Here is a 27,254-nt window from a genome sequence, read left to right on the forward strand (position 1 = left end):
ATATACAATAGACAAACAGGCTGAGAAGGAAATTAGAGATACATCACCCTTTACAATAGCCACAAATGATATAAAATACCTTGGGGTTACTCTAACTAAGTGTGTGAAGGACCTATATGACAAGAACTTTAAGTCCCTGAAAAAAGAAATTGAAGAAGATGTCAGAAAATGGAAAGATCTCCCATGATCATGGAGAGGCAGGATTAACATAGTAAAAATGGCAATCTTACCAAAAGCAATCTACAGATTCAACTCAATCCCCATCAAATTATCCAACACAATTCTTCACAGACCTGGAAAGAATAATACTCAACTTCATATGGAAAAACAAAAAACCCAGGATAGCCACAAGAATCCTGTACAATAAAACAACCTCTGGAGGCATCATGATCCCCAACCTCAAGCTGAACTATAGAGCTCCTGTAATAAAAACAGCTTGGTACTGGCATAGAAACTGACATGTGGGCCAATGGAATCAAATTGAAGACCCTGACATTAACCTGAACACCTATGAACATATAATTTTTGACAAAGAAGCCAAAAATGTACAATGGAAAAAAGAAAGCATCTTCAACAAATGGTGCTGGCATAACTGGATGTCAACATGTAGAAGGCTGCAAATAGATCTGTCATGCACAAAACTTAAGTCCAAGTGGATCAAAGACCTCAACATAAATCCAGTTACTCTGAACCTGATAGAAGAGTAAGTAGGAAGTAGTCTTGAATGCACTGGTACCAGAGATCACTTTCTAAATATAACACCAGTAGCACAGACACTGAGAGAAACAATCAATCAATGGGACCTGTTGAAACTGAGAAGCTTTTGTACAGCAAAGGACATGGTCAACAAGACAAATTGACAGCCTACAGAATGGGAAAAGGTCTTCACCAACCCCACATCTGACAGAGGGCTGATATCCAGAATATATAAAGAATTCAAGAAATTAGACATCAAAATTACCGCAGTCCAATGAAGAAATGGGCTATGGAACTAAACAGAGAATTTTCAACAGAGGAAGTTCAAATGGCTGAAAGACATTTAAGGAATTGCTCAACATCCCTAATTGTCCGGGAAATGCAAATCAAAACAATTCTGAGATACCACCTTACACCTGTTAGATGGCTAAGATCAAAAACACAGAAGACAGCTTATGCTGGAGAGGATGTGGAGCAAGGGGAACTCTCCTCCACTGCTGGTGGGAATGCAAGCTTGTACAGCCAATTTGGAAATCAATATGGCGCTTCCTTAGAAAATTGGGAATCAATCTCCCCCAAGACCCAACTGTAGCACTCTTGGGCATATACCCAAGGAATGCTCAATCATACCACAAGGGCATTTGCTCAGCTATTTTCATATCAGCATTGTTTGTAATAGCCAGAACCTGGAAACAGCCTAGATGCCCTTCAACTGAAGAATGGATAAAGAAAATATGGTACATATACACAATGGAGTACTACTCAGCAGAGAAAAACAATGACATCATGAGGTTTGCAGGCAAATGGATGGATCTAGAAAAAATCATCCTGAGTGAGGTAACTCAGACTCAGAAGGACAAACATGGTATGTACTCACTCATAGGAGGATACTAGATGTAAAACAAAGATGTCTAGACTGCTACAAAATTCCAGGGAGGCTACCTAGAAAACAGGATCCTAGGAAAGACACAGGGATCACCCAATGCCAGAGAAATGGATGTGATCTACATGAACAACCTGAACGACAGTGGGAGTAATGAAGGGCAAGATTTGAGGGAAAGAAAGCTTAGGGGAGCAGGAGATCTCAGCTGGATCAAGAACAGAATGGGAGAACAGGAATAACAGACCATGATAAATGATGACCACATGAGAACAGGAATGGGAAGAATGCTGTGGAGGTCCCCAGAAATCCACAATGATACATCCTCTGTAGACTGCTGGCAATGGTCGAGAGAAAGCTTGATCTGACCTAGTCTGGTGATCAGATGGCCAAACACCCTAACAGTCGTGCTGGAACTCTCATCCAATAACTGATGGAAGTGGGTGCAGAGATCCTCAGCCAGGCCCCAGGTGGAGCTCCAGAAGTCCAACTGTCAAGAAAGAGGAGGGACTGTAAGAGCATAAATTGTTGAGACCAAGATTGGAAAAAGCACAGGGACAAATAGCCATATGAATGGAAACACATGAGTTATGAACCAACGGCTGTGGAGCCCCCAGCTGGATCAGGCCCTTTGGATAAGTAAGACAATTGAATAGCTTGAACTGTTTGGGAGGCATCCAGGCTGTGGGACTTGGACCTGTCCTTAGTGCATTAGCTGGCTGTTTGGAACCTGGGGCTTACACAGGGACACTTTGCTCAGCCTGGTAGGAGGTGACAGGACCTGCCTGTACTGAATCCACCAAGTTTAAATGAATCCCCAGGGGAGTCTTGTCCCTGGAGGAGATGGGACTGGAGGAGAGGGAATGGGGGGAAGTGGGGGCAGTGGCAGGAGGGGGGAGGACAGGGGAACCCATGGGTGATGTGTAAAATTAAAACACAAATATAATTAAAAAAATAAAATAAAATAAAAACTATGTAGGTCTATTTGTATACAGAATTATTGTAATAGAGGCTTGTTATTTGGGCATCTTGGTGAAATGTTGGGTGGCTGAACTTACATGTACTCATGTTCCAGTCTTCTATTTTGTTCCATTTGTTTGCATGTCTACTTTTCTGCCAGTACTATGTTGTTTTTATTACTATAGATTTTTAATATAATCTTAAGATATGAAATGATAATCTCTCCAACATTGTTCTTTTTGCTCATGATTGTTTTGCCTATCCAAGTTCTTTTGTGGTTGCATATGAGTTTTAGAATAGTTTATTCTGTTTCTGTGAAAAGTGAGATGGGGATTTTGATTGGGATTGCATTTTATTCTGTAAACAGCTTTTAGTAGGATGGTTATTTTCACAGTATTGATTTTACCACTCCATTAGCATTGAATGTCTTAATTTTCTATTGTCTTTCCCTATCTCTTTCTTCACAGGTATAAGTTTTCATTATAGAGTTCCTTCACTTCCTTATTTAGGTTTATTCTTGGTTGCTATGTGAATGGGAGTGTGTTGTGATATCCTTCTCTGTATGTCAGTTGGTAGTGTATAGAAAACCTATTGATTTTTATGAGTTAATTCTTTGTCCTGACACATTGCTGAATTTGTTCATCATTTCTAGAATTTTACAATAGAATTTTTGGGATCTCTGATATATACTAGCATATCTTCTTCTATAGGGATAGTTGACTTCTTTTCCCATTTGTATCCCTTTAATTTCCTTCTCTTGCCTTATTGTTCTAGCTATTATTTGAAGCACAACATTGAGGAGTGGGGATAGTGGACATTCCTGTCTCCTTACTTACTTACTTCAGTGGATAGTTCAAGCCTTTTCTCCATTTAGAATGATGTTGGCTGTGGGGTTTTCATATATAGCTTTTATTGTGTTGAGGCACGTGCCCTCTAGCCCTCCATTCCCTAGGACTTTAATCATGAAGGAGTGTTGGATTTTGTCAAAACCCTTTCTGCATTCTATTAAGATAATCATGTGATATCTGAAGTCCATTTACATGGTTTATTTCATTTATAGATTTGTATATGATGAACCATCCCTGAATTTAAGGGGTATCCTCTTTTTTATGTAGTCTGTATTCTGTTTGCAAATATTTTATTGATTTTTTTTAGCCTGTATTCATCAGAAATACTGGCCTGTATATGTAATGCTTCCTTGTTCATTTCTTATTCTATAATTTAGGTCCCCTCGGTCTTTCTTTTTTTTTGCCGGGGGGGGGGGGGGGAGCAGTAGTTGGGCCAAGAGTCTCTTAATCTTGTTTATCTTCTCAAAGAACCAGATCTTAGATTTACTGATTCTTTTTGAATTGTTTTCATTTCTGTTTCATTGATTTAGTGATGCCAACTGGGTTTATATTTGGTTTGTTTTTCCAAATTGTGTTTGTGTTTTTAATGTAGACACTGAGAGCTAATACATTTCTTTCATAGGACTGTTTTCAATGTGTCCTAGAGTTTTGTTGTTTTGTTTTTTTATATTGATTTTCTTCCAGGAAGTTTTTCTTTCTTTCTTGATTTCTTCTTTGACCCACCCATTATTCAATAAAAAGTTGTTTAATTTCTATGACTTTGCATATTTACTAAAGGTTGCTTTTGCTGTCAATTTTAAGTTTTATTGTGATTTAAATCTTTTTGAATAACTAAAATTTTTTTGTGTCCCAGGTGTGGTCTATTTTAGAAAAGCTTTTGTGTGTGGCTAAGTGGAATGTATATTCTTTGTTGCTAGGGTGTAATATCATATAGATATCTGTTCAGTCCATTTAATTTATGATATCAATTAATTAATTCTGATATTTTTCTATTTATTTTTTTGTCCAGAGTCTCCCTTTTTTAGAGAAATTGGAATATTGAAATCACTTTCTCTTGGTGGATTGATGTCAGTCTGTGTCTTTAATCCAGTAGTGGAATACTTATAGAATTGGAAGCCCCAAAGTTTGGTGCACATGTGTTTAGGATACTAATGTTTTCTTAGTTAACTGTTCTCTTGATTAGAATAAAGATTCCTTTATCTCTTCTGATTGGTTTTAGTTTGAAGTATATTTTGTCAGATTCTGGAGTAGCAAAATCTGCTTGCTTTCTGGTCCCATTTGATCAGAGTACTTTTGTCTACCCTTTTACTCTAGAGTTGTGTCTATCCTTAAAACAAAGGTACATTTCTTGTAAGCAACAGGTTAATGGATTTTGTTTCTTGATCCATTCAGTCAGTCTGTCTTTTGATTAGAGAATTGAAGTCTTTGATATTTGTCATGTTTAAATGAGAACTGCCCATAGGCTCATATATTTGAATGTTTAGTCACCAATGAGTAGAACTGTTTGAGAAGGATTAGGAGGTGCAGCCTTACTGGAGGAAGTGTGTCACTGGGATGGGCTTTGAGATTTTAAAAGCCAATACCATACTCAGTCTCTCTCTCTCTCTCTCTCTCTCTCTCTCTCTCTCTCTCTCTCTCTCTCTCCTCTCCTCTCCTTTCCTTTCCTCTCCTCTATTCTCCTTCTCTCTGTCTGCTGCCTGAAGCTCAGGATGTAAATCTCTCAGCTACTGTCTCTGTGTTATTTGTCTGCTTCCTGCCATGACCATGGACTACTCCCCAAAACTTTAAGCGGTCTCTCAAATTAAAGGCTGTCTTTTGTAAGAGGTAAGAATTGCCTTGGCTATGGTGTCTCTTTACAGCAAAAGAACACTGACCAAGGTAATATTTTAAGCTATTATTTAAGTGTGTCAGTTGTAGTTACCCTGCTGTTGATTCTTGGAGCTGTTTGTGTCCTCAGTGGTATTTTTTGTTTTAATAATTATAGCTTTGTATTTTTTCCAGTTTCTCAGCTATGCTCATTAATCTCTTTTCTTGAGATTTGGTTTGTTTGATATAAATGTTTTAGGCTGTTTGTGTTGTGGAAAGTTTTTCCCTCTCCTTCAATTACTGAGGATAGTTTTTGATGGATATATTAGTTCAGGCTGGCCATCATAGTCTATTAGGAGTTAGAATGCATTTGTCCAGACTCTGTTGGCTTTCAAATGTTCCTTTGAGAATTCAGATGTTATTCTGATGAGTTTTCCTTTATATGTCTGAGTTTTTTTTCTTGTCACTTTCAATGCACTTTCTTTGTTATGTATGCTCACTGTTTTATCTGTGATACGCTGTGGTGATTTCCTTTTCTGGTCTTGTCTATTTGATGGTCTGTGTGCTTCTTGTATTTGTGTGGGTATGTCTCTCCTTAGTTTGGGGAAGTTTTCTCCTATGAGCTTGTTGAAAACCATTGACTTGGGATCTTTCTCCCTCATCTATGCCTATAATTAAAAGGTCTGGTTTTTTTCATGGAGTCTCATTTTTCCTGTGTATTGTTTCCTGTGGTTTCCTTTGTTTTTCCCATTTTTTCTTATTTCGTCTAGAACATCAACTTTACCTTCAAGTCCTGGTTTTTGGTGTTCTGCTTGATTCTTTCTACTTGCAAGGCTTTTCTTTGTGTTTTTCTAGTTGAGTAATTGGGTTTCCACATCCATCTTCATTTTAGCTTGAGTCCTCTTCAGTGTGTCTATCTCCATACTGAAGTCCATTCTCAAGTCCTGGATTTTCTTCAGTTTCTGTTGACTTTATTTTTATGTTTTCTTATGCATCACCAGGCATTTGCGCTTCTTAAGACTTTTGTTCTTAAATTCATTTTGGGGGTTGTTGTTGTTTTTGTTTTGTTTTGTTTTGGGGGTTTTTTTAGTGTCATCTTTAAACTCCTTGAATTCTTCAATGAAGTCTATGACTACTCTTTTAAATTCTATGTCCTACAGTTCATCTATTTAATTCTTATTGGCAAACATTTCCACAGGTGTGGGAAGATTTGGAGAGAAGACACCGGCTTGATCTTTCACATAGTTGGTATTCTTGCAATGAGCTCTGACATGTGGACTTCCTTTGTTAGTTCTTAGGTTTGTTTTTGCCTGTTTAAACAGAGCATGTTGGAGAAAGAGAATTTGTGGGTGTGGGTTAGGTCTAGAAATTGAAAATGGCTTGAGTGGAATGATGTCTGGGGGATAGAAGGGACTGAGCTGCTATATTAGACATGTTTCCTGTTCCCAACCTAGAGTATGGGAGTAGATCTGTCCTAGTGGAAAGGTGGAATATGACATGGGAGAGTCCTGTGGTTTGGGTAATATGTAGTGAGGATCTTGGCCCAAGCCTAGAGTTCCTTTGCCATGCAGGGAGAGGAAAGTCAGACTAAGCTGGTGCATTACTTATAAGACCCAGGTTAAATCTAGCAATTTGTGGGAAAAGTATGTATGGCGTAAATGGAAAAGGTGTGCATGAAGATGGCAGGAATATTCACCAGGTCAGACCTTGGTGAGGGATATGTGAAGTCTAGGTACTAAGTGGGGTTGTGGGAATAGCACAGAAGGTACATATGTGTGGTTGCAAGTAGAGTAAGTCCTGATGGAAGCCTAGACCTTGGCTTCTTCACAGACCTGGATGGCCAGACTAGGCTGGAGCACTTGCTATGGGATCCATGCCAGATCTGGCTGATTGTGGAAAAACAAAGATGGTGTGTGTGGTAAGAGGTACTCACCAAGCCAGACCTGGAGGAGGACAGGTGGGAAATCTGGGTATCTAGTTGAGTAATGAAAATGGTGAAGAAGCATATGTTTTTCTTACAAAAATAGGAATTTAAAAGCACTTCTCAAAGCTTTTGTAAAAGTAACTATATATTTATTTGGGGGAAAAAGTACATGTATGCCATGCTGCAGGAGTGGAAGTCAGAGAACAATTTGCAGGTGCTGGTTCTCCCCTCCCACCCATGTGGAAGCTGGGGATCAAACTCAGGTCACCAGATTTGGCAGCAATCACTTTAATGTCTCACAGATTTGATTTACAGTATCTACTAACTCAGGCATGATCTCTGGATACAAATCTAGATGTTCTGGCTCCTAGACCTGATATCTTCCTCCATACAGTCCCCTCACCCATAATGCCTAGTTTATGCATCCTGACATGGACACCTGGAGTTTCTCAACCCTTCTTTGTCTTAAGCATTAGAAATATACCCTAACTGTCATCATAGAACCTTTCTCCAGTAACTTATGAAAATAGATGCAGCGATCCATAGCCAAACACCAGAAGTCCAGTCAAAGAGAAAGAAGAGGGAATCTATGAGCAAGGGCCATCAAGATCATAATGGGGAAACCTACAGAGACAACCAAGCCAAACTAGTGGGAACTCATGAAATTTAGACCAACACCTGTAGTGGATAGCCATCCCAGCATTGGCCTGTAAGTTCCAACCCCCACTGAGGATTTGGTAATGTTCATGCCCACAAGGCAGGACAGAGGAGGAAGCGGAAGACCCAGGATCAAGAGGAAGTCGCTCTCTCGTGGTTCTGGGATGCTGGACGCAGGAGGTAGACCGAGCAGAGTTCTCCAGAGAACACTGCTAGACTGTGTCATACCTTTGCCAGACCCTACAACCTATCCCTTCATTTGTAAGTTACCCCACAAAATAAACCTCCCTTTTAACTACGTGGAGTGGCCTTAATAATTTCACCAATAAACACCTGTGGAACCTCCACAGGACTGGACTAGGCCCTCTGCATAAGTGAGACAATTGTGTAACTTGATCTGTTTAAGAGGCCCTCTGGCAGTAGGATGAGGATCCATCCCTGGTGCATGGGGAGACATTTTGGAGCCTATAGGTAGTGGGGAGGGACTTGGACCTGCCTCTACTGAATGTACCAAGCTCTTCTGACTCCCCATGGGAGGCCTTACCTTCTTGTAGGAGCAATAGGGGGTGAGTTGGGGGAGGAAGCTGGAGGGATGAGAGGAGGGAAGAGGGGGATCTGTGAATGATATATAAAACGAATAAAAATATTTCTTAATAAAAAAAAAGAAATATGCCCAATGTCCACCAATGAAAAAACTTTTATTTACTGTGATGTGTTCCTACAGTGGCACACCATTCAATAAAGAAAATAACAAATTATTGTAATCCACAGTACAAGTGAGTTTCAGAACATTAAAATCAGTGAAAGAAGCCCAATACAAAGAGGGTGCCCACCATGCTAGCATTTCTGTGAACACAGCAAGACTCTACACTAACACTTGGTGGCAGAAGTTAGGCCAGCAGCTGCTGTTGGAGGAAGAGGAGGTGATGTACAGAAAGGACACAAAAAAATCGGCCATGTCTTCACTTAGATGTCAGGGAAACAGTGTATGTACTTGTCAATAATTATTGGATTGCATGCTTAAGGTCTTTACATTTCATGGGATATAAATTGCATGCCAACGGAATGCTGCCATTGTGAATGAAGCACCAGCACTCATCTCAGGACATGAGGTAAACATGGAAATGGAAGGGCTTGGTGATAGACAGACATGACAATGTTTCTACCCTGAATCATTTACTTCTTCACTTCTCTCTTATTTCAGATTCTGTTCCTTGCCACCAAAACCTCATCTAAATGGCATTTAAATTTCTAAACTATACATTCAGAACAATTAATTACTATTTCATTAACATCATAGAGTTGCTTTGAAGATTCCGAGAAGTAATGGATATAAAAAGGATTTGAAATATGCAAAAGCTAATTATTCAAATAGAATGCATATCAATCACTCCAATAACAAATCCAAACAGGGATTAGGAGCAGTCTCATGGAGTTTATAAAGCTGATATCTTTTCATTGCAAGATAATATATTAAAACCACTTTAATAGTTATAGTTCAATTAAGGTAACTCCTAAAAAAAAAAAATTCTGCCCTGCTTCCTGGTATCCTCATATCTGACCCAATCCCCTTCCAAATGATAAATTCTATTGGCATCACCTTGATGTCTTTGTTCATTGTGTAGCTCAGTTCCTGCTGTGTATGACTTGTTATGTAAAGTTACCTGGAAAGAGTACAGATGTAGAGGGGGAGGAACAGGCTGATGATTCAATAAGGTCAGCCTAGGGAATACATGTGGAGAATCAGGGAAGGTGTCATTGCAATTTTTGCCATTGGATGCCAAGACCCTTTCACATACCACAGTATACTAATATTAAAGGGGAAATTAATAAAGTTGAGGTCACAGAGCCAATGGGGGCAGAGTAGGGTTCCATTTTTTAACTGAGGTTCCCAAGAAAAAGCCACACCTGGGTTTAAGATTCTAAAAAACTAACTGACCAATTAGAATTAGAATTAGACAATTATAGGATATTGGGATGTTGTAGACCCATGCCAAATTATCATGAGCTATCTTTAGAATCATTAATAGCCATCCATTGTCCACTTCTGTGCCTAATATAATGTTCTTGTGACTATAATGTGAATCTTTAGGGTACTTATTAACATAATGGACCATCACCTTCACAACTCAAAAACTAAAGATGTCAGCACACAATATCTGAAGCCAGTAGCAGAGATTGCACACACACACACACACACACACACACACACACACACACACACACACACACACACTGTTCCATAACCTATGGACCTCATATTCACACCAATGTATTTGAAAAGTACCTTGATTTATGACTTTTTGTTCTATGAACCTGTCACTACAGTGAGACATGGTGTTTGGTGTAGCCTAAGTCTATGTTCTCAGGCCACTTAAATCATATTGGCTCAAGAATAAACTATTTTGTTCCTTTTGATGTGAGTGCTATGTTTTATATCCACACATTACAGAAGTTCTATTCCTCAATCTTACACATTACAGATTACTGAAGAAGAGATGTAAAATAGCCCAATTTGAACATACTCCAAAATACTGATACCTATAACATGATGGAAGTCAAATAAAACAAAAACAATGCACATGTAGATTTTGATCTGCACTTTCTCTGATTATTAAAGTCAGATTCACGTTCTTGTCATATTGGTCATGATGTTCATTATTTCATGTTTCTAATTTTATTCCAGACTTGAGTTCACTTTCTTGCCCCATAACTTCTTCACAGCATTTTTCACCTCTGCATTCCTGAGTGTGTAGATGATGGGATTCAGCATGGGGGTGATGACCGTGTAGAACACAGCCACAAGTTTATCTTCAGTGTAGGTAGAGGCAGGTCTCAAGTAGAGGAAGATGGCAGGTCCAAAGAACAAGACAACCACCATGATGTGAGAGGCACAGGTAGACAGGGCCTTGCGCCTCCCCTCAGCAGAATGATTTCTCAAGTTGAACAGGATGACGACATAAGAGGACACCAAGAAAAGGAAGGAAAATACAGAAAATAGTCCACTGTTTACAAACATAATAACTCCAACCATAAAGGTGTCCGTGCAGGCCAGCTTGAATAAAGGATGGAGGTCACAGAAGTAGTGGTCAATCACATTGGGACCACAGAAGGGCAATGGAATGGTGATGAAAATCTGAATTATGGAATGAAAAAATCCCCCTACCCAGGAACCAGCCACCAGATGGTGACACACAGTCTTACTCATGATAGTTGTGTAGTAAAGAGGTTTGCAGATGGCCACATAACGGTCATAGGCCATCACTGTAAGCAAGAGGATCTCAGTGACCCCAAAGAAGTGGAAGAAGAAAATCTGAGCCAGACAGCCCTTCAGGGAGATGGTTTTAATCTTAGCAAGTAAGTCAGTGATAAATTTAGGGACCACAGTAGAGGAGTAGCAGATCTCCACCAGGGACAAGTAGCTGAGGAAGAAATACATGGGGGAACGCAGACTCTTACTGATGTTGACTGTCACCACAATGAGGCCATTGCCCAGCACTGTGGCCAGGTACACGGGAAGGAACAGTACAAAGCACACCTTTTGTACCTCTGGATCCTGGAAAAGGCCAGTGATGATCAGTTCAGTCACATTATTTACACTGACCATGGCGTCAGTTCAGGTGTGCCAGACACCAGCTGTTGAGGGACCTGCAATAAAACAAGCAATAACTATGACATTATTCGCTTTGTTTATATCACTTCAAAGAGTGAAAAACAAGTTACAATGTGTTGAGGTGTGCCCACTGAATACTGAGTGCTAATTATCTAACACTTTGTTTTAATTACCTTACTTTCTTTATTAGAAAATGAAAACCTAGTAGAAAATTAAAAGTGAGAGAAGTCTTTATTTGTCAAAGATCACAAAATATGGTAAAACTTAAGACTCAGACAAGTGTTTCTGATTGTCCAGGGTTCGCTCTAATTCATACAAGACATTGAAACAGTGGTGGGGCACTCAAGTGAAAAGCCTGTTTGTATCAGTTGCACAGCATTTCAATAGCTCTCTCCCACTGTGAAATCTCCTTGGAACATCTCTGATCTGTTCCTCATCTCTCTTCTCTGCACCTCAGGGACTTAGCTCTTCACAGATCATCTCCCCATATTTCTCTGTGCTGTCTTCTTTCCTAAGCCACACATACTCTTTCCTCCTCCAATAGCATAAGCAGATACGAGCCATGTTCATATGTTTTGGAGGTTTGATGCTGTGATACCAGGACACACTGGCTTTGGGTGCATCTTATCCCAAGTGCTCTTTCAGTGATGTCACCCTGGTTGATTGAAATTTGGTAAGGTTGTGGGGCCAGTATTTGCACATTGGAAACCAACAACACTTCAGGGCTAAGTTTTTGTTAACGAGAAACAGTTGTTAAAACATTGGTAAAGGTGCATAGGAGAGTATTTCCTCTCTACCTCTGATGCCTCCTTCCAAGGTGAGGGAGCTGTAGAAACATAATCATAACATAGTTAGTCATACCCTTCCATTAGAGGAGTGGGCTGAATTTGGAAGGAGAGATTAGGTACACCCAGCTGGGCCCTTTCTCTCTCCTCATGTGAAATGTTCCAGGATGAACTTCCTAATCTGCTTCAGGGCCAACTTCTGTCTGAGTGCTGTAGAGACAGGGTTCTCTCTGTTGAGTATATGAAGCTGTCACAGCTAGTTGGGAATATCCAAAGCTGCCACAGCTGACTATTTGTCTACTTCTGGAGCAAGTCATATGAAGGTCTCTGATAACTAATGTAAGGCCATAGTTATTGTCTCTTTGTCAGCAAGTAAGGCAATGCTTCCTCAAACTCAAGTGCCATTTTCGTTAACTCAGCATCCATATAAACAAAATAAATGACAAACCAAATTTATAAGACACAAAAACAGTGTTTCTCATTCTTTTTTTAAGCAGGAAAAAATGTAAAGCACCTAAGTATATATCAAAACTGTGAAAATATTTTCTGTCTACTCAAACAGGAGTCACACCATCTAATATTTTAGGAAGAATATCTCTCTGTGGCAAAAATAGAAGGAATGGCCTCAGAAGAGAAAGAGAAATCAGACATTCATAGAACCAAAAAGAAACTGACTCAAAAGGCTAATGCTTTTAAAGAAACCTTATTCAGCTGCCAAATTCCATTGAAATTAAAGGGCACAACAAGCACTATGATTAAATTCATCGTGGCATGTGCTATACAAGAAGAGCAATAATTTGGTGCAAGGCTTTTGAATCACCGGGAATATCCAGTCACCTGAAAAATCAAGTTGCTGAATAGGGAGACAATGCAGAATCACAGCAAAAAGATACGGACAGGGTTAGGAGTGAGGATGGTGGACTACACTGTGGTTTCACAGAAGACCTAGGAGCAAGTAGGACCTAAAAAGTCATCTGATAATCCCGTTACCCTCCAAGCTACCTGATCTTGCAGCTTTGATGTCAACGTTACATTGGCAGGACCATCTCATTTCCCACATCCAGCCTACACATTGCATTAATTTGACCTGCACACCAGATCCCCACTGCACCCTTTCCTCCATCTTGCTGTCATCTCCTCACACTCAGAAAGCTGATTACTAAATTACCAAAGTCTTCCGATATCCAGTCACCCTGCCCCATCCTTCCTGTGGAAAATCAGAAAACTGCTTTACTACGTACACCCTTCCTTCCTCAGATCACTCTGCTGCCTTGGAGTAACCAGGGAAGCCTGAGTCCTTCTAACTAGTGTTTAATGACTTATCAACTAGGAATAACCAGGGAAACCTGAGTCCCTCTAACTGCCTTTTAATAGCTCTCAAATCTGAATCACCTCAACAATTCTTTCTATTGCCCAGCAAACTTCAACTTGTGTATTTTCAAGTCAGTGTCCCCTCCATCTCCACAAACCTATCCTGTTCATTGCACCAACATCACCCACTCCTTGTCCTTCCAGCCTTATGCGCCTTCTAGGACCAACTGCAGTCCTGCTGGTTCAGTTTGCATTAATTACATGATCCCACATCTCTCTAAACATTGGGGAAATGTCTCCAACAGCTTTCCTTAAGTACAAATCTAACCACATTCCTTCTCTACCAAATCTTACCAACTATTCCCACTGCCCTCAGCATGAGGTTTGATATCTCCAGAGGAATGTAAGGGCCTTCTTAAACTGACTGTAAGCTCTTTGCACCCTTATTCTCTCCCCCAACTGAACACCATGAAGCTTATTATAACTTAAAGTGCTCTTACCTCTTTCTTTGGTTTTCCTTCTTTCTAAGTTGTACGATGAACCTCATTGCTATAAGAATGAAGCTCTGTGGATTTCTCTTTCAATAGTCCCCCATCATATTTCTTTCAGAGAAATTAATATACTCTTATTATTTCAGCATCTATATTTATATCCCTCACTAAGAAATACATTGTCTAGTGTTGAAATTACAGTTGATTATTTTACAATTATATGCATCTTGGGTTAATATAAAAGACTATCATTTCAAAACTACCTAACTTATATCACACATTTGTAAGTACTCTATATGAATTAATATATTTAGCATGTACAGCAAACCTATAAAATTGGTATGATTATTATCTCTTCTTTTTTCCAAATGAGAAAACAGAAACACAGAGAAGTTAATTAGATTGCCTAGATTTATACAGCAGCACAGCCAGAATGTGAAAGCTGACAACCAACAACATCTCTGCTCTTTAACTACCATGCTATACCTAGTAAGAATAGGGCATGTGTGTAGCATGTAAATGAAGAGAAATACAAATGACCAACTATTAGAAGCAGGGGATATATTCATTTGACAGCATAAACACATAACTCTTGTCTTATCTTCTGTTGAAATATTCCTGGTCCACTGTGGAAATGAAGGTAAATTTAGTAGAACCACTCTGAGATACTCAGAGATGTAACATGAATTCTAAAATGGTCTTTTAATAAACACGAGGAGCTGGATATTGGGGTAAATGCTGAAAGATCATAGAAACAAAGAAACAAGCCACTGCCATATTTCACCTTGCCAGCTTCACAAATCCCCTCACTGAATGTTTCTGAGTTCTCCGCTGAAAGGGGTCCAGCTGAAAAAGCTTTCCTCAACTGAAAAAGGCTCTAGTTCCTGTCTCCTCATGCCTTATATAACTCTCTCCACACAGCCATATCACTTCTTTCATAGTGCTGGGATTAAAGGTGTGTGCCACCACTGCCTGGCTTCTATATTGAATCTAGTGGCTTGCTCTGTCCTCTGATCTTCAGACAAATTTTATTAGGGTACACAATAGATCACCACACAGAGATGAGGAAAATCATGTAAGGACCCATGTTGCCAAGCTTTTTCAACAAAAGGAAGAATACCTAGTAGCTTTCCTCTTTGAAAGAATAACTCCTATTTGATCTATCTGTCATCTTGGCCTTTTCTGTATTTCTTCTCTCTCTAGCTCCCACTTCTTTGTCCCTACTCCTTCCCATAGCAGATAATAAATACATCCTCTCAGCTCACAATCTAGAGCTAGAGATGACAAAGTGATCAAGACACAGAAGCACAAATCAGTAGGTGGGCATGTAGAATATATATATCAAGTAATCGCTTGGAATTTGCATCACACCAAATGGTATCATGCCTGGGAAAAAGTATAAAGCAGAGTTTTATGTGCCAATCATGCCTGATCACTTTGTGAAGGAATAGAACTGCTATTCTAATTACAGGCTCCAACTTCCTTAAACCCAAATGATATCTCACAAGAACCCCAAAATTACAAAGGACTTTAAAAATTAGAGACTCTGTAATGTTGTGTAAAATTATCAATTTAAATAACAAGTATCTCCAAAAAATACATATACAAAAGAAACTATCTCATTTAACAAATAAACTCTGACTCTAGGAGAAAAAGCCATATCCAGCATTATATAGCTGCTAAGAAAATTTGCACTTTGCTTCTAGGCAGATCACCTACCTTTAAGTCAGAAGAGCTACTGCATGCTTGCTCTGCCTTGGAAAACAAATCATTGAACAAGAGGGAATTCAAAGACACTCAAGATGCACCCAACATGAACTTTATAATGCAGCTGAGATGGGAACGAGTACTGTATTCTCCCTTTTAAATCCTGGTTCTTAGCAAATAAAGTCACTTAACTAAGAGCACCACCCAGCAGACATCTCACCACCTACATGACGTACCAAATCCAGAACAGTATCAGCTAAACCCTCTCAGGGTGATACAGAAAAAATTCAGGAAGATGTTTTACTTCCTATTCATAGGTGGAGTGACAGAAACTGAGAGTGGCTATTAGCTTCCTAAGTGCACACTCTAGTGATTTCCAGTTACTAACATAAAAACCAGAGCTTCTTCATAACATCCGGCTGCTTCCTGAAGGATCTGGGTGGTGGATACAACTTAGACTCAAAGATCTGACCTGTCCTCAAGATAAATCACCAGTGCTCTTGGGAGCTTTATAAAACAAGATAGATAACACCTAAGACAAATCACAAAGAAAATTAAAGGGTTTAGAGTAAATGGTAATATTTGTATTTAAGAAATAAGAGCTACGAAAAGCAAAAAAAACACTGAAATTTTAAGAATCTGTTTCACTGCAGGAATCCTACCTCCTCATTCAGACTCCAAGAGCTGTGATTAAGTGCTCAGAACTTTGAACTATTTAAAATAAATGAAGCTATACACTGTAGTCAAGAGACCAACTTCCCCACAGAATTCCTGTTCTCTAGAGTAAAAATTTGCCAAATGAAATATGATGCAAGGACAGGGTCAAACGGTCTCAATTGATTACATGCATAGCCATAAAATTTTAGTGATCGATGGAAAGGTGATGAAAGAGAGAAATTCAAATGACCCCCCTACACAACTCCACTGGAAATCAATGCGAGATTATAAATAAAGTAGCCCACGGGCACTAACTCGGGGTAAGCAGTTGAAGAACTCTACCACTGCACTCATACCATCTCGCCTCACCACATCTTATTCCTCTCTGTGTTTTCTTCTATGTAGAATGAAAGTGTTGGCTTTTCAGACACCACTGCCCCCTGCTGATGCTTGCTGTAGCCACCATCAACCTCACCATGATGTTTGACATGGTGGCTGACAGCAAGCCCTTGGGCAACATCTGCTTCGACATGTTTGCAGACAATGCTCCAAAGACAACAGGAAACTTGTGTGCTCTAAGCACCAGAGAGAAAGGATTTCTCCTTTCACAGAATTATTCCAGGATTCATATTCCAGGATGACAACCTCACACACCATAATATAGCATGTCCATCTACAGGAAGAAATTTAAAGATGAGAACTTCAACCTGAACCAAACAGGCCCGAGCATCTTGCCCATGGGAAATGCAGAACCGAGCAACAATTTCTCCTAGTTTTTCATCTGCATTCCAAGACTGAGTGGCTGGAGGGCAAACAGGTGATCTTAGGAAAGGTAACAGAAGGCATGAGCATTGTGGAAGCCACAGAAAGTTTGGGGTCCAAGAATGGCAAGACCAGCAAAAATATCTCCATTGCTCACTATGGACAACTCTACTTCTTTTGACTTTCAGACATCTTACCCATCAGACCATTCCTCCTGCAGCTCAGGAGAACACCTCTACCACATCTACTCACCACACCTGTAATCACTGCTCTCAGTGAAGTTCTTTAGGTTCTGTATTTTCTTTATTCCCCTCCAAGTCTAACTGAAATGTGGAGTTAAGTTTGCTATTATGAATCAAAACTAAGTAATAATAAATGAATACATATTGGAAATGTTAATCTAAATTGTGTTCATCAAACCTCCTAATTCCGCATGCATGTATTTGAGTGTAATATTCATGTATTAAATCACTTAGCCAACCTCTGTCTGTGTCTTGATCATAGACTAGGACTAGATTTTTCTCTGAAAGAGATGTCATTCTTTCACTCACTCAGTCATTCAACACACACTGTAAAATCCTATGACATGCTAAACACTGTTCCCAGTAATGAAGAGTGAGCAGAGGGGAAACAAAATACCTAAACTCATGGTAATAAAAACCGTAATACCCTTTCCTGGACATAACAGAAGTGGAGATAAGCATAAACAAATGCAATTTGACAAATAACTCAGTAATAAGTCTGTGGTAGCTAATCTTTGTTGTCAAATTGCCACATGAGAAGCGGGAACCGCAGCTGAAGAATTGTCTCCACAAAGTTGGCCTGCCGGGATATTTTCTTGACTGGTAATTGATGTAGGAGGCTCAGCCTTCTGTGGCAGCACCAAACATAGACAGGAGGGTCAGGGATGTTTAAGAAAGACATTTAAATGTGAGCCTGTGGTCAGCATTCCTCCAGGGTCACTGCTTTAGTTCCTTCCTCTGGTTCCTGCTTTGGACTCCCTCCGTGCTGGACTATGGGTTGTAAGATGAGATAAACCCTTCCCTTGTCAAGTTTCTTTTAGTGAGGGTATTTATCACAGCCACAGAAAAGTAACTGGAACCAAGTCCTACGGAAAAAAATTAAACAGATTAAAAATGACAGGAAATTCTGGTAGATACTATTTTAGATATAGTCACAAAGAAAATCAATCTCATGCCACAGTCCCTCCCAAGAATAATAAAGAATGGTTGTAAACACAAGCAATAGGTAGAAGACAATACCAATCAATATCAAGGAGGAATATAGCTTGATCCAGGATGGCACTAATGAAGATTTTAAGAAGTGATCAGAATCCTGGCATTCTTTGAAGGTAGAACTAATAATATCTTCTGATACTTTGACTAAAATGAGAGAGAGAAAGAAAAAATAAAGAATACCTACAAGAAGATAAATATCATGAGACTACAGGGAAGAATAAATCATGCTGGAAATGTTAATTTGGGAATAGAAAGACCCGAAACTACAAAACCAACAGAATGACACAAATTAATGCACACCTTCCAATAATAATGTTGACAATAAACTGAAGCTCCCAATGAAACAACACAGATGAGCAGATTGGACTTAAAAACAGGATCCAGGGCTGGAGAGATGATTCTGAAGTTATGAGTACTCACTGTTCTTCCAAAGGAACAGAGCTCAGTTCATACACCCACATCAAGCAATTCATACCTGCCTGTAACTCCAGCTGCAGGGCATCTGGAACCCTCTACAGGACTCCTCCACAGGCACCTGCACTCATATGCACATACACATACACACAGAGACACATAATTACAAATAAAAATATCTCTCTTTCTCCACTCTGTTCCCTGAGACAGGGTCTGCCCCGGAACCTTCCTCTGCCAAGTGTTAGGATTAAAGGCATGTGCTCTCAAGCCTGGCATAAAGTAAATGTTAATTTTTTTTAAACCCACCTGTGAGAAACTAAGCTTTACCATCAAAAACAAATGTAACCTTAGGGGGAAAGAATAATATGACTGCAAGCAATTGGAAGTAAAAAGCAACCAGGAGTCAACTACTCTAAGTGTAAGTATAATATAATATACATCAAGGTAAATGTCAAACCAGAATTAATCAGAAAAGATAAACATAGTCACTCCATGCTAATTAAGAAGACAACTCATGCAGAGGACATTATAATTTTCAACATTTATGTAGCCAACACTGATGTACCCAGTTTCATAAAGTAAACACTGCAGGATGTAAATACACAGATTAAGCCCAACATAATAAGAGTAAATGACTTGTGCAGCCTTGATGCAGGGAGGAGGGGCTTGGTCCTGCCTAAATTGAATGTACCAGGCTTTGCTGACTCCCCATGGGAGCCCTTACTTTTTTGGAGGAGGGGATGGAGGTAAAATAAATTTAAAAATTCTTAAATAAAAGAAAAAAAAAAGAAATCAAGACAGAGTAGCAGCTATTCTCAATATTTACTAATTTTATAGTATTTTTATTTTATAATTAACTTAATTTCACATATCAACCACGGATTCCCCTGTCCTCACTTCTCCTACCCCCCAACATTCCCCCCAATCCACCCCCCAACTCCCACCTCCTCCAAAGCATGGTCTCCCCTGGAGAGTCTGCCCAGCCTGGCAGACTCAGGCAAGGCAGGTCCATTCCCCTCCTCCCTACACCAAGGCTGAGCAAAGCTTCAGTAGCATACATGGGCTGACTTTTTGGAACATTTACTAATTTTTATGAGAATATTCAAAATCCTCCTGTAGGCAGTTTGGAGTGTGCAAGACCCCACTGCTAACTACAGTGACCCTCCTGTACTGCAGAACAGCTGAAGCCTATTTTTGTGTCTGGCAATGGAGGCTTGTCTGCAACATCTGCACATTGTAATACAGAAAATGCATGTACAATTGAATGTATTTTGGGTCACTAGATGCTGTGACATGTCTTGATATTTAATGATTTGGACATCTTATTTTGACTCATTGAATGAATTAAAAAAAATTTTAAAAAAAAGAAATAAAAGAAAAGGATCTGTCTTACCCCTGACCCTCAAAGTTAATTACAGGTTTGAAGCAGAAGTAAACATGAAGGCTGATAGACTTCTGCTATCCATTTTGGTAGCCATGAGTATGTAACTAAATATAACTTTAAGTTAATTATTATTTAACAAGTAAAAAAAGAATGCTGTGCATATTTCAAGTGCTCAGTAGCCCTGTGGCACAGGCTACTATAAATTAGCACAAAGGTTTCTACCATAAGATAAACTCCTATAAGTAATGTTGACCCAGATAGACAACAGCAGCTTTGAAGCAAAAGGTTAGCGTGGGATGTGAGCTCCATGATGAGATGGTCTCTGTCTGTGTGCCATCATCTCACTAGCTCTTAGAACTAAGCTTCACACAAAACATATGTTCAATTGATCTTGTTGAATAAATTATTAAATGAATCCAAACACCTAAAATGAATCATTAGTTAAGAAAATTACACTACAATTAGGCTGTATGATAACACTAAATCATTATAAATCATATTTTGGGGGGAAATATTACATGAGAAAATGCAATGGATCTGATGTTACATGAGAACACTTTGCTCCATTCTCCTCTTCCTCTTTGGGATTAGGGAACAGACCTAGGGATAGAACAAAATTAAAGTCAGATTTTTAGATGAACACAAAATGAAATACTTTAATCATCAGCCTCATTTGTTATTAAGGGTGGCCATTTTCTCAAATAATATGAAAACAAAAATGTTGTGCAGCATATTTGAAGAATCTCCTAAGAGCAAAAAGGATCAGATTATCCTTCTCTTTCTCACTGCTTTCTGATGACATAAGTGAATTAAAAATGTTATGATCCCATAAAGCAACCGGCACCCTCATGTGATTGCTAAAATTTAAACTTTTTAAAATTAAACTTAGAAATCAGTTCTTCGGTCTTTCACTACAATGGGCCTGTGATCACCACATTAGACCACCTCCAGTGCTGCACTTTCTACCTCCATACTTCAGAATTCTAGACCATTCATTTTCTCTTTTTTCTGTTAGTATTCAGCCCAAACTGAAGGATCCAAACATCCAATGGGAAAAGAACATAATACTATACATGCAGAGTGGGTCCCTACATTCTGTAATTTCTCTTGCAAAAATAATTATACAGTGTTTATTATCTAAACTATATTTTAAGGTGACAGATCAGTGAAGATTACACACTTTCCTATGCTGGGGTGATATAATTAGACTGTCACTATTTCTTGAATTGTGAAGCTTTTTGTTTTTTGATTTTTTTTTAATTTTCACAAGGTTTTTATTATTTAACAAGTGGTCAGCTCTGAAAACATACATGCAATTAATATTATACAGACTGAGTACATTGTATTTAGGAATACACAGGTGTGTATATATATGAATGTAACAATAATTAATAAAAAGAAAGGCCATAAAATTGAAAGAGAGAAAAAGGGGATATGTAGGAAAATTTGGAGGGAGGAAAGGAAAGGGAGAAATGAAGTAATTATATTGTAATCGCGAAAAGATAAAAGAAGTAATTTAAAAACAATGGGAAAATATTTTCCATTAATCTCTGAGGTTTTCTCCCAGCGAGAGTAGAACGAAGTGAGTAATTAGTCTCAGTAGACCATCATGTCTCAACCCTCAGTAGGTGAGGTAATTTCTGAAAATGTTGATAGTTCCATTAGAGCCGACTTTATCAACCTGTGCAGTCCCCAGCCCCTCATGGGTCACTGAGGAAGTCCTGTCTGTAGCTTTTGCTGAAGAAACCGAGCCTGCAGAAGAGTGAGGAACTCTATCACAGTCAACTTCCTACAGTCCCAATATGCTATAATGAAAGCAGTGTGTCAAGAGAACAGGGCATGTCTCCACTGTGTTTAGTTCTGAGCCAAAAATGTTAAATATGCATCAAGAAACTGTGAAAAGCATTTAGCATAACATATAACAGAGGCCATTACAGCAAAAAAGTTACCTATGATATGCCACATACAATGTTACACAGTAAAAGGCAGTGAAAAAAAAGAAAAGGTTAAAAAAAAAAAAAAAGATGCTACTTCAAAAAAATCCCTCCTTTTAAAAAAAGCCTTGAACTGTCAATTAGTGCTTCAAAGCTACAAGAATTGGGTGTATTCTGAGCAGCTGTACAGGATAGACATGGGTGCAGTCATCACACAAAATTAATGCCTAGCACTATTGATGGTAATGATGGTAGCGATGTTAAACCTTATTAAGTGACCTGTTCTCTGGATCATGTTCTTCTATAAATGTGTTTGCTACAGTTCTGCCATAGCTGGGTTCAGGTCCTGAGATGGGGAAGGGGAATGGATGCAAAAAATGTGTCCAATTACCAGATCAATTTCACACAAGAAGCCGGCCTGGAATAGCTTGAGCCAACTTTAATACACTTCCAAAACAAGCATTTTCCCATCTTCCAGCATTAACTCTGGAGAAAGCAAATATATTTTTTCCTAACTTTTACATCAAAACAACTTTTAAACCAAAAACAATGCTCAGCATTTTGTTAGCTTGGCTAAATATTGAGCCAGGAACATTCTGGCCTTACAAAGCTAAAAGGTGATAAACATGGGCGCATACTTTCAAGAACAAAAATATTGTCCAAAACTTAACAAAGTATATTTGCAGAAATAGGGGTGATTTGCCAGAAGCTGCTTGCATACAGTTAGCTTGTATTTCTCTAACTGTTCCTTTGTCCTACAAAAGGGTCCCGCACCTTTGTCCTACAAAAGGGTCCCGCATGCCTAAGCTTCTCTATAAAGGGCAAACTTTGACAAGGCATTCTTTCCATATTAATGTTTTTTTCAAAATTAGGAGATGTAGTTAATGTCGTCTTTGTTGCTTCCTTGTATGTGCCCAGGAACTTTTATTGCCGCTGATCCTGCCCACACTGAGTCAGAAAAGTTCCAGGGTCTGAGGTGAGAGCTGGTATTTCCAGATAAGAAATCTGAGAAGCATCAGTTCCCAAAGAATTTCAGAGGGAAATATTGGAGAAAAGGAAATGGGGTTTCTGGGAATGATCACATCTGTCCCATTCATTACTGACAAAGTGAAACTAAAAACCACCAAGAGAATCATCAACATCATGAGGGAAAGAGAGCTTGCAGGCTGTGCTTTTGCTGCATGACAGACGCTTTCCATGGGTCTTGCCTCTCAGACACCTGTCAAACAAGGGCTCATATGATGATCCAAAACCAGGCGACACGGCTCCCAAAGGTGTTATATGTGGGCTGAGGAGATCGCTCATTAAAATACTTAGTTGCGAGTATGAGGAGCTGAGTTCAACAACCAGAACACAAGTAGATGGTGGAGTGATTCAAAGCTCTGGGTAGGAAGCAACAAGACAGGGAGGTTTCTTTCTTTTTTTTTTTCTTGTATTATTATTATTATTATTATTATTATTATTATTATATTTGTGTTTTAATTTTACACATCAGCCATGGGTTCCCCTGTCCTCCCCCTCCCACCCCCATCCCCACCTTCCCCCCATCCCCTCCCCTCCATTCCCATCTCCTCCAGGGCCAAGACTCCCCTGGGGATTCATTTAAACCTGGTGGATTCAGTACAGGCAGGTCCAGTCCCCTCCTTCCAGGCTGAGCAAAGTGTCCCTGTGTAAGCCCAAGGTTCCAAACAGCCAGCTCATGCACTAAGGACAGATCCTGGTCCCACTGCCTGGATGCCTCCCAAACAGATCAAGCTATTCAATTGTCTCACTTATCCAGAGGGCCTGATCTTGCGGGGTGCTCCACAGCCATTGGTTCATAATTCATGTGTTTCCATTCGTTTAGCTATTTGTCCCTGTGCTTTTTCCAATCTTGATCTCAACAATTCACACTCTTGCAGTCCCTCCTCTTTCTCGACAATGGGACTCCTGGAGCTCCACCTGGGGCCTGGCTGAGGATCTCTGCATCCACTTCCATCAGTTATTGGATGAGAGTTCCAAGACGACTGTTAGGGTTTTTGGCCATCTGATCGCCAGTCTAGGTCAGATCAGGTCGAGAGAGACAGGGAGGTTTCTAAGGCTCACTGGCCATGCAGCTTAACCTAATTGGCATGCACCAAACAAATAAGGCATTCTGTTTTCAAAAAAACAAAGTGGTCAACCCCCAGGAACAGTATCTCAGGTTGACCTCTGGCCTTCAGATGCTAGTGAATACACATATTCATACAACACACACACAAAAAAAAAAAACTTATACATATATATTATTTGATTAAATAGTCACCAGAATCATACAGATGTCTTCCTAGTGTGTGTCTTGCTAAATTTAGGCAAAAACTATTGTTCACAGAAGTTGGGCACCTTAACTCTCTGGCTGTAGCAGGCAATTGAAACATCTTAAAGAATTTAAAGCCAGAGCTCTCTTAAAATTTAATAAGGAAAGGATGTGCTGTTCACTGTGAAAATGTTCAAGAAGAATCTGTAAGAGTTGATGTAGCAAGCCTCAAGAGTTATTCATACACCAAGTATTTATAGCATCAAGTATGATATTCACAGCTACAAGGGAGAGATAATGAATAGTCCTCTACTTGAGAGCTTATACTTTGAGAGAGAAACACATTTATTATCATTATAGTAAAGCTGATACAGCAATGAACTCATGAAGATTTAGGAAACAATTCTTTCCAAGAAGGAAAGCAATCAGCAAATATTTCACAACACAGGTGGTTTTAAAGTAGGACTCTACCAGTCTGCTGTATAGGAAAAGGAAGTAAAGTCATCCCAGGCAGAGCAAGCAGCATCTTCTTGGGGAATAGATGGTCACTTGTGAACATTCATCATGAACAAGAAATAGTGGAGGCACCAAGAAAAGGAAGATTCCATGCTACCATTAAAGACATTATTCACTTCTAGCTTCAACCAACACAGACAAGAAAGAAAGAGAGGAAAATCTGTAAGTTTAGTGACAACACAGATGCGCCATCTCTCTACTAAGAAAGGATGATTTTTTTTCTAGTTCCATCCATTTGCCGACAAATCTTATGATGTTATTTTATTTTCGCAAACAAGTGATATTCAATTGTAAATATACCACATTTTCTTTCTCCATACCTCTATTAAGAGAAATCTGGATTCTTTCCAGTTTCTGGCTATTACGAACAGAACAACAATTAACATGTTGGAGCAAGTGTACAATGGAGTGTTCCTTGGGGGTATGCCCAAGAATGGTTGGTATAGCTGGATCTTGAGGTAGATTGATTCCCATCTTTCTGAGGAATTGCCATACTGATTTCCATGGTGGCTGAATGAGTTTGCACTCCTATCAGAAATAGATGAGTGTTCCCCTTATTACACATCATTTCCAGCATAAGCTGTCACTTGTGTTATTGATCTTAGCCATTCTGATAGGTGTAAGATGGAATCTCAATGTAGTTTTGATTTGCACTTCCCTGATGGCTAAAAATGGTGAACATTTCTTAAGCATTTCTCAGCCCTTTGAATTTCCTCTATTGTGAAGTCCTTGTTTAGTTATGTACCCCATTTTTATTGAATTATTTGGGTTTTAAATATCTTAGCTTCTTTACTTCTTTACATATTTTGGATATCAGCCAAATTCTGTAAGCTGCCTTTGTCCCCATGACAGTGTCCTTTGCCTTACAGAAGCTTTTCAGTAACATGATGACCCATTTATTAATTACTGATCTCAGTGTCTTTGCTAATGGTGTTCTGTTCAGAAAATCATCTTCTGTGCCAATAAGTTCAAGGCTATTTCCCATTTTTTCTTCTATCCAGGTTCAGTATATCTGGTTTTATATTGAGGACTTTGATCTACTTAGAGTTGAGTTTTGTGCAGGGTACAAAGTATGGATCTATTTGAATTCTTCTACATGCAGACATAAATCCACACACCTATAAATACCTGATTTTTTTATAAAGAAGGCAGAAATGCAGATTGGAAAAAAAGACATCATCTTCAACAAATAGTGCTGGTCAAATTGAAATGTCTATATCATTTTAATATCATCTTCGTTGAAATGCACATTGGAGAAAAGACAGCATTTCCAGCAAATGGTTCTGGTCAAAGTGGAATGTCCTGTCATTTTAAAGTCATCTTCTTTTACTAATTTTAGACAGTGAAAGAGGACCTAAAGTAATTTCTTAAGTATCAAAATATCACAAGTACTGAAATTATTCACAGGAATTGTCTAGTGATCATAATCAATATATGATACAAGATTCTAAGAAGCAATCAGAACATTAGAACAACCCTTGGATATAATTTTAAATGATACATTTTTCCAAATAAAAAAAGACAACCAGATTGATAACCTTATCCCCCAATATCCCCTGATTAATTCCTCTGGCTAGTTTCCTTTCTAAGTCAAATGTAATGAACTTCTTTTTTAAGTTATTATCCTGAGGTATTTTAAATAAATAAGGAAAAAGGAAAAAAGAAGAATCAACTTTACCCAAGAGGTAGTTATGAAAACATTCTCCTTATACTGAGTGCAGTTGGGTTAAGGAATATCTCCTAACGTTTCACATTATTTCATGAAAATTACTAGTGTCAATAATTAATTAAATGTTTCAAACTAGGTAGCAGAGAGGATGAAGAATTTTTCCAACATGAGAAAAGCTAAGTGATTAAAATGATATACATCACAATTTCTCTGATCATACATGTATTATGATTACTATAATATACCCCATAATTTTGTTACTAAGTATAATTTAAAAATATGTTTTCTATTTTTGAGAATAAATACATTTTTTCTTATTTTAATTACATTTCCCCTTTCCCTTTCCTCCCACCAAACTCTCCCATATACCTTTCCCTTCTCTCCTTCAAATTCATGGCCTCTTTTTTTCACTAATTGTTTTTGCATATATGTTTATATATGTATATATGCCTAAATATAACCTGTTCAGTCTGTAAAATGTTACTTGTAGGTATGCTTTCAAGGCTGACCTAAAACTACAAATTTTTAATGGGCTTTACATTGACTTGAATATTCAAATTACTCAAGCCATGATTATCCGGAAGATAATCAAGTTCCATAAATTTACAAAGGGGCAGCTCAGCACTGTGCTTGGTTACCATGGAGTTTTGACCTGTTAATAAGAGTCACAAAAGCAGCAACATGATACCCTTATATCTGTGGCCATTGTTTTTGTTTAATATCTCAC

General features: G+C 38.8%; 1 protein-coding gene across 1 annotated transcript; it reads right to left on the bottom strand.

Annotated features, from left to right (window-relative positions):
• Positions 1-10,448: 10,448 nt before the first annotated feature.
• On the bottom strand, positions 10,449-11,378 carry LOC118582638 (olfactory receptor 4B1-like). Its single transcript, XM_036185663.1, has one exon. It carries the CDS (start codon positions 11,376-11,378, stop codon positions 10,449-10,451), a length of 930 nt encoding a protein of 309 aa, XP_036041556.1.
• Positions 11,379-27,254: the final 15,876 nt, after the last annotated feature.

The sequence above is a fragment of the Onychomys torridus genome, chromosome 4 (genome assembly GCF_903995425.1).
Source record: "Onychomys torridus chromosome 4, mOncTor1.1, whole genome shotgun sequence".
NCBI lineage: Eukaryota > Metazoa > Chordata > Mammalia > Rodentia > Cricetidae > Onychomys > Onychomys torridus.

What these genes read in the sequence shown, in the direction of transcription:
- LOC118582638 (XM_036185663.1), bottom strand. Translation starts at nt 11,378, where the DNA reads ATGGTCAGTGTAAATAATGTGACTGAACTGATCATCACTGGCCTTTTC.